Below are 14,457 nucleotides of genomic sequence, written 5' to 3'. Positions count from 1 at the left end.
CTGTGCCAACTTCAATTTCGGTTTCCAGTTCCTGTTGCAAGTTGCAATTGCTCTCGAAAACCCTCTCTCCTTTATTCTCTAATCTCTACCCAGCTCTCTCCCCGTCTTGCTTTCGCCGCCGCCGATGGCCGCGGCGGAGCCCCGGAAGAAGCCGACGCCCGGCCGGGGTGGGGTGGCGATCCCGCCGGGCCTCTCCGACGAGGAGGCCCGCGTCCGCGCCATCGCCGAGATCGTCTCCGCCATGGCCGAGCGCTCCCGCCGCGGCGAGACCGTCGACCTCAACGCCCTCAAGTCCGCCGCCTGCCGCAAGTACGGCCTCTCCCGCGCCCCCAAACTCGTCGAGATGATTGCCGCCGTCCCCGAGTCCGACCGCGACGCTCTCCTCCCCAAGCTCCGCGCCAAGCCCGTCCGCACCGCCTCCGGTATCGCCGTCGTCGCCGTCATGTCCAAGCCCCACCGCTGCCCTCACATCGCCACCACCGGGAACATCTGCGTCTATTGCCCTGGTGGGCCCGATTCCGATTTCGAGTACAGTACTCAGTCGTACACCGGCTACGAGCCCACCAGCATGAGAGCCATCCGAGCTAGGTCATTCTTTTGCTCGTTTTTTTTTTTTACTTGAGAAATTTTCTGTTTGTGGTTCTTGAGTTTAGTTCTTGTCTTCTTTTGATTTGGAAACTGTTTGTTGGCTGGAAACCCTTCATTCATGAAAAAATGAAGTCTTTTTTTGATGAATTACGGGCAAAAATGGCATTTTTGAAGCATGTGATATATGTGCTCTTTAATAAAATTAAACATGTGCAATTGTTCGCTGCCAGTTTGTGGAGACATGACCTCAAATTTGGTTCAGTTTGAGAAGTGAAGCTGCTGAATTTTATGCATAATGAAGAATAGTTATAAACAAAGTCATTGCCCTTTAATTATAGGCATTAACATATGTTTATACACTTTAATAACTGCCCTTATGGTGACGACCATATTATCATTATTGACACATTTATAATATCTAGCTATAGTTATACATCTCTGATACCACTGAAGCTAGTAAAAGCTGCAGATAACTACCTGATACACCATCACTGAATTCTAAATCTGATTCTTTTAGTATACTTTTTTCTAATAAAATAAGCATGTAACCCTCCTGCCTCCTTAACGCTATTTATCAAGGTTGATATGCATACAATATGCAATGCCTTCAAGATTCCATCTCTTAGTAACTTTAATTATGAAACATTGATTACCTCTTTCTTTCCATATAAGATTTCTGCAAGCTTAACCTTCTTAGGACAAAATGAAGATGAACAAAATATGCCTTCTCATCATTGGAAAACTCCAGCAATGAAATAAGCCGATGGATTTGCAAAGTCAGGGCCCCTGAATGTGCATCTTAGAAGATTGAGCAATGTCCATGAATTTCATTTGTTTGGGATGTGCTATGGCATTGCATGTCTGATCTTTTAATACCACTATTGTGGTCTGAATGCCTGTCATCCATATCCGTGTGAACCTTATCATCTCTGTTTAGGTTAAAAAAAGGGAAATTTGTTTTGACATACTCAAAATACAGCCAGTTGTTATGTCTTGAATGTTATGGCTTCGTGAAATGTTTGCAGTTAATTGGCTCTTTGATATATGAGCATGTGCATTTAGAATACTATGCCATGTGTTCTCTCTTTACCCCAATTTTGTGAATTTCCTATATCTATTCTGCCACTAATGTACTAATTCTTTAATGTATTTAATCATTTCAGATATAACCCATATGTCCAAGCTAGAAGCCGTATAGATCAACTGAAAAGGCTAGGTCATAGTGTGGATAAGGTTTGCGATTACATTGCAGTCAATATTTATATCATTAGGCTCTTGATCTTGATCTGTTGAGATCGTCTATATCCTTTAGGAGTTATGTTCATATTGTAACTTCCAAACTCTTTGCAGGTTGAGTTCATCCTAATGGGGGGAACATTCATGTCTTTGCCAGCTGATTATCGAGATTACTTTATAAGAAATCTTCATGATGCTCTATCAGGACACACTTCTGCAAATGTTGAGGAGGCTGTCTGTTATTCGGAGCACAGTGCAATCAAATGTATTGGCATGACAATTGAAACGTGAGTGACCATCTAAATTTGCAGGTTCTGCATATTCCTTTTTAGAAATGCTGAAGTAAATTCAAAGATGAAATAGAAATGTCTCTTATAAATATTTTAATAAATAGAACCACTATAAGATCACTTTGTTTTGTGACTTCATTTAGCCTTGCTAAAATTTCAAGCTGTTTTTGTAAGCTTTCTGTGAATCAGCTAAAGCTACTGTTTGCTTGTTGACAATCAGGAGACCTGATTACTGTCTAGGGCCTCATTTACGTCAGATGCTGTCATATGGTTGTACCCGACTGGAGATAGGAGTTCAGAGCACATATGAAGATGTTGCTCGTGACACAAACAGAGGTCACACAGTAGCTGCTGTAGCTGATTGCTTTTGTTTAGCAAAAGATGCTGGTTTTAAGGTGCAAGCTGTTTTATCTTACATATCAATTGGATTGTGGCAAAGTGTTCTTTAATAATACACTATCCTACGCTACCATTTTATTTTAAACCAATGATGGTTTAGTGCTATGAGATAGACCTGAGCTTTTATATTCTGCTGTTATTTTTCAAAAGTAATAAAATAGTAACTCTGTTTTACCTTGATCTTGTATATTATTATACTTGCCTTTCGTGGATAGACCTTAAAGTTGATTTGTTTTTTGATGACTGAATGGATAAAAATAATAATTTCGTCAAAAGTATATTAAGTGTCCATTTCGCTGGCTCCACCTAAGCTCTAACAGAAGCATGTTGCTGCATCATTCTGTTTACTGTCAATTTTATATTGGTAATTATCCGACATAATATGTCGGAAGCAGAAACATTATAGAAATAAATTCAAATGACTATTCACTGGAAATGCTCATTTCAGGAAGCACTTCAGGAGAAAGGAAAGGACACTCATGTAACATTTTACCTAAAACCAATCATTGGCTTTCCCTTTTGTTTGTAAGATCATACCAATTACACAGACACAGAGACACACTCAAACCTTGAATAGCCAGGGATATCAAGTATTAGTATCCTTGCTAGGAAGTACATAGAATACTTATATTTCATACATAAGGTGTGCGATAGTTGAGACACCATCTCCATGGTAAGAGAGGGAACAATCCCTACATCTGCCAGTAAGAATCTATTTTGCACTGTTGCTTTTGACTGCTTATTTGAAGCACTACTATATATCCTAATATGTAATGCGGAGCTAGATCACATGATCAGATTGGAGGCTCTACTAATCAGGTTGGTAAATTATTATATCAGACTATAATGATTTGCATATTCAATGGTGATAAGGAGAGTAGCTCATGTAAAATAGTTACCAAAGCATCAAAATAGGACGACAAAATCTTACAAGTCTGGTTGTGGAAGTGTTTATCTGATGAGAATCTGTAAGATAAAAGCAGATTTTATTGGAAGATACTTAGCACTTTATGACAATTTCTAGAAAGTATAACATCCAATATGATAGTAGGAGGGTAAAACACTTCAGCTAAAGGTTTAGTACTTCTAACTAATGATGCATTTATTTTGGTTTGTCATGTAGCTTTTGTTGGTGCATTTTTTAGGGCTTTCTAGATCTTATTTGATAGGAGCACATGGCATATCCATCTTTGTTTTTCGTTTCAATTCTAGAATTTGAGGAGTATAGTTGGACTAGATGAATTTTACATGGTCAAGGGCCAAGTATAAATCTCATATGGATTCGCTGCCTAAAGAAAGATGCCATATTGATGCTTCCATATATCATTCATGTCAGCATGTACATGCTTGTAGAAGGATTAAAGGAGACATGTTAAAACGCATTTTACATGAAGTTTTCCTAGCACATGCACTTAAGACGTATGCTTGCTTGAAAGAGGATTATTGCACTTGGACTAACATTGACCTCAAACTAAAGTTGGGTTTGAAAAATAACAGGATAATTGTTGCATGTACACATTGTGTCTCTATTACTGAACTCATGACCATACTTGTAGGGAAGATGGAAAAGCATAAGAGACAGCTTGTTCATCACATATATTTCTTAGAAATATACAATGCATTTCATACAAATCTACAATTTTGAAGTTTAACGCCTTGTCTAATTCCTACTTCAGACTCTGGATCATACTACGGATCATACTCCTTTGAAGACAAAGATGTTTTGACTATTAGGTATATAATACACACATCAACTAAGGAAAAAGGCAAGTTCATTATTTTTGAAATAGTAGTATGTGAAATATTAGATAAGTGGTTGCCATAATTCAAGTCTGAAAGTTGTCGGTGATGAAGTTTGTAGACATCCAAACATGTCTAGAGGTCTTGAGCATCAGGCAGGACCAAGATAACTAAGAAACATGGAGATATGGTGTCAGTAACATGGTAGTCTATGAGTGAGCTGAATAGTAAAGCTACATGGAGCATGTTTTCTAGTAGTAAAAGTAGCATGTTAGATGAAGGCAACACGAACTACATGTATGTTTTGGATAGATGTTGGGTCAAAAGCTGGGAGTCCTCAAAAGCACTTGATAGGAATGCTATTTTGAGGAGAAAAATAGGAGGTATTCCTTACCACTGAGAGATTTTTTTATATTAATTGCAATTTTTAGTATTATTTGTGAGCATTGGCTGTAAGATAGGCCTGATATATATTTTGGGAACTCATTTTACCTATTTTTACATAGATAATCATTACTTCTATATCAATTGCTATTGTTTTTATGGATATCTGGTACTTAAAATTTGTGAATTAGATGTTTTTATGTCATTGTATAATATCATGCTGAATATATGATGCTTTTTAAATTCTTTTTCCCTTTTTCATTAATTGCCTTGCTCATATTCTAGGTTGTTGCACACATGATGCCTGATCTTCCAAATGTTGGAGTTGAAAGAGATTTGGAAAGTTTTCGAGAATTCTTTGAAAACCCTGCTTTTAGGGCAGATGGCCTTAAAATCTACCCAACACTCGTTATCCGTGGAACTGGTCTTTACGAGTTGTGGAAAACTGGCAGGTACAATTTATGTTGGAATGTCTTGCCAAATTCCATACTTTCATAGAAATGCATGCAAATTGTCCAAGTCTTCTCTGTTGTAGTTATTTGTCCTGCAAATTGAGCGCAAATTGAACTAGGGATCATTGTTGCATGTTGACTTGTGGTTTATTTTTCTTTTGACTTTTGATAGTGATTTTTATTTAGTATTAGAAAAAAGGTAATTTTCTTCCAAGGAGCATGTCCATTCTTGGTAATTGTCATCCCACCATCCCTAGTGTCAAGACTAGGCACTGCTCGAGTTTTGGGATGGGATGAGTTAGCAGTGGACCAGGATGGGATGCGACATCCACCATCTTGAATGTTGGGATGCGACATCCACCATCTTGAGTGTTGGGATGCATGGTGTCCAAGTTCCATGGAAAATAGGGGCAGCTCTTGTCCCTACAATTTTTAAAACCTTGATTGAACTAGTCACTTTGTAAACTATCTAGCAATAATATTCGACTAATATACTTGCTTATTTGTTGCAGGTATAGAAATTACCCACCAGAGCTCTTGGTAGACATTGTTGCCAGGATTCTTTCCATGGTACCACCATGGACACGTGTTTATAGAGTCCAAAGGGATATTCCTATGCCCCTCGTTACTTCAGGAGTTGAAAAGGGAAATCTCCGTGAGCTTGCTTTGGCTCGCATGGAAGATTTAGGCTTAAAATGTCGTGATGTTAGAACACGTGAAGCTGGGATTCAGGTCTTTAGATGTTAATCATCTCTTGCTGTTATTGCTGAAGATATGAGCTCTATACCTCGTTTGATTTTTTCTCTTTCCTTTGTGAACTATTTTCAGGACATTCACCATAAAATCAAGCCAGAAGAGGTAGAGCTAGTGCGGCGTGACTATGTAGCAAATGAGGGTTGGGAGACCTTTCTCTCATACGAAGATACACGTCAGGTAGGAGCTTAAATAGTACAATGAAATTTTATTTTTGCGTAGATTTCTCTTAAAGTATGAACTACTAAGCCAAGGCATTGTTTATATCAAAAAAAGTCGGAGCATTTTTCTATTTTAGCTACATAAACTTGAATTTATATTATTTATTTTTGAGAATTCAAGCATTTTTGCAGCATATTATATACTGGAGTTTCTACTTGACTGACATTTGGTTATATGAACTTTATGGTGCTTTGTCATGGTGCTAATCATTGTACAATTATTTTATTTGTAAAATGATTCTTGAACCTTTGAATATTAGATCTCTATCATTAGTAAACCTTAAGCCTTCCAAAATGCTTCATGTAGTCTATCATGTTTTTAGTACTTTGAAATGGTTGGATATATGGTAATTGTTTTTCCCAAATTCTTATGGTTATAGTTTTTATTTTTTGTGGTACCTAACCGATAATGTTACGTATCGGGTTGGTAGGGTAACGTATCGTACTGACAATGGTATGCCACAAGGTGTTAGTCAGGTATTGGCTTCACCTGTCTAGGGTTTCACACAAATTTTAAGAGAGAGGTTTTACCAAGAGAGAGGGGGAAAGAGGCAATGAGGTTGGCATGCTACTGATTGCTAGGATTAGGAGATCAAGGGCGTCGAGTGCGACTAGGGATGCAGAGGCAAGTTCAGTGGGGGTTGTTACTGGTGTTCTAAGCTGTCAAAGGGCATCGAGGCAAGGTGTTCGTCAATGGTGAGGCTTGCTGTGGAGCTATCGGATTCAAGTTGCATTTGGGGAATTCGAGGAGAGGGGGAGAGAGATGAGAGAAATGGGATAGGCTAAGGTATTGGGATTAAGACAAAAGAAGGGAGGGGAGTTTTAAGATGTGGCACTAGGTAGGCACAGGCGAATTGGGTCAATACCCTACCTGAAATTGGTTGAGCGGTTGAACCAGTCAGTTTGGACCGACACTTTTGACTGGTTCTGGATTTGCCCATGCAAAATTGACCCGATTCCATGCCAATTCGGTATGATATGTCCCAAATTGAGCAGTTCTGGTCAGTTACATAGACCTTGCTTTTGACATTATAACACTTTGTCAAGAAGGAACTAGTAGTAATTTATCATGCTTTAGGTTTTGAAATAGAAATCATACTATCATTATTAACTTGAGGTTTGGCAACTAGATGCATGTTTGTTTGTAGAAAGCTAGATATATGTTGTTAAGATGATACATTGACAGACTATAGAAGTGTGTATGGTGAGAAAATAGGGGAGTTATACAAGCTGAAGTTGCGAGACCATGGATTTCAATAATCACTGTATGGCATGTTCAGCATCCTTAATGATTTACTAACTGGAAGAAGTTATTAAAAAATATAGTTATCTAATATGACACTTTATGCTCATCACTATGCCAACAACCGCTATCTGCATGATGCAAATATAATTGCTTAACATACTGCTACAATTACAAGTAGCATAAAATTGCTAATATTTTTTTGCTTAAACTAGCAGTTCTCATGAAGCAAACAATCAAAGGATCATGTGATGTATGGAAGCATTTTATATATTGAACAAAAAAGAAGATAAGAATCTAACAATGAATGGAAATAGCATTCTGAAGAAAAGTTTCATGTGCAAGAGTGTCAGGAACTGTATGAAATGAGCACTTTATATGCCCTTTAATGGATGTGGAAAGAGTTTATGAATGTGTTTGAATGCCAAGCATCTGGACCATTTAATTGAAGTTTTCGAATAAAATACTTTTTGGTTCTGATATTTCTCCAACCTGGTTGAAAGAAGGAAATTATATAACATAAATTGCTTCACCATTTTTTTGGTATGAAATCATGTCTACTACTCCACAAAGCTTTTTTATGCTGACAGCTTATTAGAAGACTGACATGTTCAAGGTGAAATGTTCAAATAAATATGCTTGGTCGTATAAACTATTTTAAAATATGATTAATACTAAAAAAAAATTGCAGGAGTCATTTAATCCGAATCCTCGTTCTTATCCCACAAATCCCCCCTCCCAACTTCCATTCCTTTCCCTGGCCGAGAAACCTGCTATAGTGGTGGTGGTAGACTTTAGGCTGGGGTTGCAGACACAGACGGAGCAACAAAGGTAGACGACTATCGGTATGAGGAGCATGATCTACTTTGCCTTGAGTTTGGTGGGTTTTGGTTGTGGCAGGTCAGGTTGGTGGCTGATTTGATTTAGTTAGATGTAAATTAAATTAGGATGTCTAAGTAGGAATGAGATGAAGCTGATGGTAAGTTCCTACATTGGATGGCTTTTATGTGACAGTAAAATTTCAAGACAGCAAAAGTTGATGGAAACTTTCCTAAATCTGTCCTAGTTGCAAAAGAATATCAAATAATTAACTGAACTACCTTTATGTACGATGTTTTAGCTTCTTTGAGACTTCCTTTTATAGCTATTCAATTTTTTCCTTTGCAACCTACCACATAATTTCTAAATTTCTTAATATTATCTTCTCAAGAGGCAACATAAATGGTAGAAGTGGAAGAGGAGAAGGATGAGTTGTGATCTTTAGAAGGATGAGTTGTGATCTTTAGAAAGACAAAGAGACAATGGATGCTAAATGGTAGGATATGGGCTGGGTTTAGACAGGTTCTTAGAAAATGAAAGCTAAATGGGCCAGCAAGCCGGATTCCTACAGGATTTTCAGTCCAACCCTGTAGGAATATCGAAACAGGCCCTTATTCGACAATTGGTGCCATTAAGTTTTACCTCCTGTTGCACATGGAATTTTGAGATGTTGGCTTGAGATAGTTCGAGTTGGCTTCTTCAAGGATGTTGTGAGTTCTTACAATTGTAGCGGACGCCATTCTATAAATTCTAGAGATGTCTTCAGCAAATCTCTGTAGCTCAAAAGAAGAATAACGAGCCTAAGTAGTTTAATAAACACTTGTCTTTCAGTTAATCCTTTAACTTTAGTGGGAATGTCAGTGGCAGTTTGGATGTTCATTATGTGAAAGTAGTAAAAATAAATTCTCTTTAAAATTGTAAATAGGTGAGCCTTGATTTGTTCTTTTCCCCTTCTTTCTTTTCAATGATTCTGTTAATCTTGTCCAAATGAATTAACAAGCTTTAGATTCATGATCTATCTTTAAGAGTTGACATATGTGGCTAAACAAGTTACATAAACCACCCCCACTCTCGCATAATGGAAGGGGCGTGGGCGCTAAAAGTTATGCTTAAGGTTGGTGCAGCAACTGAAACGAGGGTTTTATTTTATATTTTCTATTAGTTCTTGAAATATTGCATATTAATCCCTCAATTCTCTGAATTTGCATATTAATCCTTGAAATCTGCTCCATTATGCATATAAGTCATTATGCTTGTTTTGTCGGCCAAAGTGTGGTTAAACCGTTAAAGGGTTACAAATTTTGCAAGACAAAAACGCCGTTTAAGTGGGCTAAAGCTATCAGAGATAAGGGATCTAGGGTTTTTTAAAGTCTCTTCTTCTCCTTCTCATTTGCTCTATTACTCTCCATCCTGTTGTCCACCTTGAGCTTGGAGTTGTGCGGCTCTAGGGGTTGCACCACCAAGGTCTGCATCATGTTTGTCACTTCACATGAGAGTTGTGATTTCAATCCAAACAAGTTTTTTAAGATTCAATTCGTAAAAGAAGGAAAACACAAATAAAAATGCAAAGCTCAAAGAAGTGAAAACCCAAAGAACACTAACTATGAAGCAAGAGAAAGTTTACCAATTTCTCTGCTCCTCGGTAGAACTAACATGGGGGTTTCACCTAAGGAGATAAAAGTCACTCTCTCCTCCAAGGTTGTCACAGGTGGCCGCCTAGGGATCCCGCCTGGGTGCTTGGACAGCCACCGCCTAGGCCTTTGGTGCTTTCCAAGCCTTCGAACAAGATGGTCACCCAAGTGCCTTGTTTGGTGGGGCACCTCACCAACTAGGGCCACCTTTGTCTCAGGCTGGCACCTGGCTCATTGATTTGTTGAAGGCATAAAATTTTTTAACGAGTTTTCTCCTTAAATATTTAGTTCAAGGGAGAGAAGTCGATTCCGTCTATGATCTGGTCCGTTAGATACTAATTGATGCTTGAGCATGTTGTGCTTGTAAGAAGGTTTAAATACTTTAAATCACTTCACAAAATGTTATTAAGTAAACTAGAGTAAATAGGTCAAATCATTCTTAAATAAATAAAGTAGTGTACAGTGTTACTGTTTAATAATATGATCCTTGATGTGCTTTCTATGAACTATGCATCCATTCTGAACAAAAACGTACAATTTATGCTAATTTTTTAGCCTTTTTTTTTTTGAAACTTAAGTGCCTGCTTGGCCTCCTAGTCATTCCTCCTAATCCTTTAAAAGGGCCAACAAGTAGGACTGCCAAGGCGATTTGACGGCCTTGCTCTTCTCAAATTGGCCTTTAACTTGCTCAAATAACTACATGATGGAACATTGGAGAAGGTTGGGAGATGAAATTACTCCCAACTGTAATATTTTTGACAATTGGGGGGAGGTTCAAAATTGGGAGATCAGCAACCAGTGAGGGAGAATGAAGATCAGAAAGCATAAAACCTATTGAGCTATCCTACTAAGGGCAAAATGATCAAGCTAATAGAAACTTTTGGTAAATCAACACTGTTATATGAATAGAATATTTTTTTCACCTCTGGCTAAGCAAACCCGAGGGACTTATATGCAAAGACTAATGTAATTTCAGGGATTAGGATTCATGTACCAATTTAGAGAATCAAAGCGTTAATATGCAATATGAAAGATCTTCGAGAGAGTGTGCTTGTTTTTGGGGTTAGGTGACTTGACAAAAAGTATCATAATAATGAATGAAAGTCAAAAAAATAACAACCATAATAAATTTATTTAGATTATCTAAAAAATGGAGCAAGTGAGCAATTGCATATTTCATAATCTTATGCAATTTGCCAAAGTATCATGATTGGATTGAGAATCTGTTTAGGCAAATAATGTCATGTTTTGATCTATTTTATTATGGAAACAATAAACATCTAACAAAAATGAACTTAAAAAATTAAAAACAAGGTCATTTATTCTGGTGTCTGCTTCCGATTGGTCTTTTTGAAATTAAGAAATAATTTGTCTGAAACTTAAACCATGCTTTGGAGAGAATGATATTGTTGACATATATGCTACTATCATCTGTGACAAGGAAAAGTTGTTCATCTAGGTTGAGCTCATGCCCCAAATATGGTGACATGGGGAGGGTCTATATGTCCATATGCACAGATATAGACTAATGCTAGTGCTGTAGTGTTGTTGTATGGCATTGACGCATGTTAAACAGGCACACTAGGCACTGCAACATGGATACATTTTAAGTAATTGTGCAAGACACTGCAACATGGGCACTGTTTAGCGCATGTCCAGCAAATCTTGTAGGATTACTTAGGTATGTATAGATATATATAAGTATCTAAGTGTCATAGCGTTGCTATACGACATGGACACATGTTAACCAAGCATGCTAGACACTGACATGGCCATGCTTCATGCACATCCATTAAAGTCATTGGATTACAAGGACTGTCAATCATCGGGTCACTAACATAAGCTGTGATGAAAGGAATGAAATAGACTGGATTGGCTATGTTGAAATACCATATCCTTTTATGCAAAATATATGGAGTTGATAATATGAAAACTTAAGAAAATTAGCTGTAAGTTGATAGATTTTCTTTTTCTCATTGTCTATCTACATGTTCTCCTTTTACACTGTCTTTTCTATATTGAAGGCATCAAAACTCAATTTTTGTTCACACAGATCCTATGGCCTGAAGCTAAATATGATCTTGTTCTTAGTGCAATATTGTTAGTAGGCTTGGGTATGATAGACATATGGATAATGATTTGTATTAGATTTCTGATGAGAAGTTTCACCTGTGTGTGGGGGGGGGGCTTTCATTCTTGGAGTTACATTACTCTGAGGCGTGCTAATATCTTTCTGGCTGGTAAATTATGTTTACTTATATTTATGGTTGAGGTCTAGTTGCTTTTATCGTTGTGTTACTTAAGTTCTGAGAAATATGGGTTTGGACTGCAATGTATCTAATAAATCTTTGCATCGGTAACAGGATATTCTTGTTGGACTTCTACGCTTGCGTAAATGTGGCCGCAACACAACATGCCCTGAACTTATGGGGAGGTGCTCAATTGTTCGTGAACTTCATGTATATGGAACTGCAGTTCCTGTGCATGGACGTGATGCTGACAAACTGCAGCACCAGGTGACTGCAATGTTTGATTCATGCTGTATATTCTAGAATTAATAACAAACGGGCACTTGCAATGCGCATTTGAGGGGAGACTTTATGATTATAATTTAAAAAAAAAAAAAAATTGCATTCCATGCAAATTATAGAAAAATAATGTATTTGAATAAGAATTATATTAAATGGATTTTTGAGAGTGGGGAGGGGGGGTAGAGAGTGAGAGAGGAGAATCTTTAGAGGAAATATTTCCATAGAGTTATGGAAGATTCTAATTTGAATAACTCAAATAATCAATGGTTTAATTGGTCTGTCATTGGGGAGAAATTATTTGAGCAGTAAAAATAGGAAAGACTAATAGAAGAAAGATAGCTAATATCATCAGAATGACCCTCGAGAAGTGAATTCAGGCATTCCTTGACCACATGCAGAATCAACTTCTTGCCTCCACAATCCATTTTCATTGGTTTCTATCACACTTCAGTAGCAATCTTTTGTGCCAAGAGTTGAACTACCATATCTATAATTTAGTTGAAGTATATAACCGCCTCACAGACAGAAATTAAGCTTTTACATGACGGCACGTGCTTTATGATGTCTGCTTACAAAATGAGTTTGCTTGTTTCTCGTCATGCAGGGTTATGGCACACTTCTGATGGAAGAAGCAGAGAGAATTGCTAGGAGGGAGCACCGGTCTACAAAATTAGCTGTAATTTCAGGTGTTGGGACCCGTCATTACTACAGAAAATTGGGCTATGAACTTGAAGGACCGTACATGGTGAAATATTTAATGTGACATGAGTAGGAAACTTAGTGTTCTTTCGCTAGTCCATGTTGGTTGAGAGACTTCAAATCATCTGCAATTTTGTAAAAACCATTAGGGTAGCCATTCTGTATGTATGCATATCCAAAATTTGGAACACAGTGTGTTATAATTTAAATGCTTTATCAGAAGTTTCATATCTGGTTATAGTTCAGCTAGGAGAGATTCCAAACACAGCAAAAATGTGGAATTTGTGCCTTTTGATGGGGCTTAGGACATGAAAACTTCAGAAAGTAAGATTTAAATGGAAAAGAGAATGTTCTTGCTTTCTGGATTCCAAGTAATGCTCTTGTTCTTTTAAAGTTTGCCTCTAGTCTTTCTCCTGGTATAAACCAACAACAATACAACGCACTCTCTTCTGTTGGTCTTTTTTTTCCATACTTTCTTCAGAGATGGTCACCAAAGGATGTCTTTTTGATCATAAAAGTGATTGAAATTTTAAAGCCACTGAAAATATCACCATTAAAGGAGGATCTACACAAAGGATGGCTCACAGCTACCCATGAGATGGAATGTAAAGATCTGATGCAGAAACATGGAATCTGAAGATTCAAATGCTGATGATGATAATACAAACCCAACTTCTACTAGATAAGCATGCACTGTTGTAGACGGATCGGTTGCATTGTCTTCATAAACTGCAACAAGAACTGCCAGTGACCAAAATCATGGCAACCACTTTTGATTTAGATGTAACAATTTTCATCTTTTTGGGTCGGGAGTATCTACATCATTTGTCATTATGATATATGTATTATATAGGAATATCGCTTTATTGTATTTAAGCATTCATTTGTTGTTTTGATGAATCTTATTCAGGATGATCTCCTGTTTATTAATTATTTATTCACTAAAATTAGAGTTTGTAAAGTTATATATTAAGAATGTATCAATTATTTATTTAATTTGGCATTCTTTAGTCTCATCTGAAAACTTTTAGTAAGTTTATAATTTATTATCAATTATTAGATTTTTAGGTAACTATTAACTCGATCTATTCCATCCCATCCAAAATCTAAATATTTTGAGTTAGATCCAAGTCATGGTTGACCATGAGTCCATGACCCAACTAGTAGGCCAATGGACTGGGTCTGGTTTGGATTTGTTAAAAAAAAAAGGAAAAAAGAAAGCTTCACTTTTCTATCCTTGTAGAAGTTCTGTAACAGCAAAATGCAGGAGATGACAAGTCAGTATGGCCAAAAATCTCTTGAGGAAAATGTATGGACCCAGATCATCTTAACTAGTTACCTATTAAATTGTTTGCAGATTAAATAGAGTAGAACCTTAATCAAAACGATGTCGATCTAAATTTTTTTTTGTTTGTTGAGTTAAAATCTGGCTTTTAACCCTTGAATTAGGTAGGTATAAGGTCAGCACTTG

The 14,457-nt window shown here is 37.2% G+C and overlaps 1 protein-coding gene across 1 annotated transcript; it reads left to right on the top strand.

The window, feature by feature from the left end:
* Nucleotides 1–13,216, top strand: ELO3 (radical SAM domain-containing protein / GCN5-related N-acetyltransferase (GNAT) family protein). The gene is made up of 9 exons (XM_008808983.5): nucleotides 1–588; nucleotides 1,752–1,821; nucleotides 1,939–2,111; nucleotides 2,335–2,509; nucleotides 4,923–5,089; nucleotides 5,602–5,821; nucleotides 5,918–6,022; nucleotides 12,120–12,272; nucleotides 12,892–13,216. Exons 1-9 carry the CDS (start codon nucleotides 125–127, stop codon nucleotides 13,048–13,050), a joined length of 1,686 nt encoding a protein of 561 aa, XP_008807205.3. The 5' UTR covers nucleotides 1–124; the 3' UTR covers nucleotides 13,051–13,216.
* The last annotated feature ends 1,241 nt before the right edge of the window (nucleotides 13,217–14,457 follow it).

Source organism: Phoenix dactylifera, chromosome 4, assembly GCF_051530095.1.
Source record: "Phoenix dactylifera cultivar Ajwa chromosome 4, Ajwa_hap1_PhDact_Kaust_v1.1, whole genome shotgun sequence".
Taxonomy (NCBI): Eukaryota; Viridiplantae; Streptophyta; class Magnoliopsida; order Arecales; family Arecaceae; genus Phoenix; species Phoenix dactylifera.
Note: the sequence above shows the minus strand (reverse complement) of the source record. Positions and strands in the feature narration are given on the sequence as shown.

What these genes read in the sequence shown, in the direction of transcription:
- ELO3 (XM_008808983.5), top strand. Translation starts at nt 125, where the DNA reads ATGGCCGCGGCGGAGCCCCGGAAGAAGCCGACGCCCGGCCGGGGTGGG. An exon ending in TAGGTCATAGTGTGGATAAG is followed by an intron (nt 1,822 to 1,938) that starts GTTTGCGATTAC and finishes AACTCTTTGCAG; the next exon opens with GTTGAGTTCATCCTAATGGG. An exon ending in CATACGAAGATACACGTCAG is followed by an intron (nt 6,023 to 12,119) that starts GTAGGAGCTTAA and finishes CATCGGTAACAG; the next exon opens with GATATTCTTGTTGGACTTCT.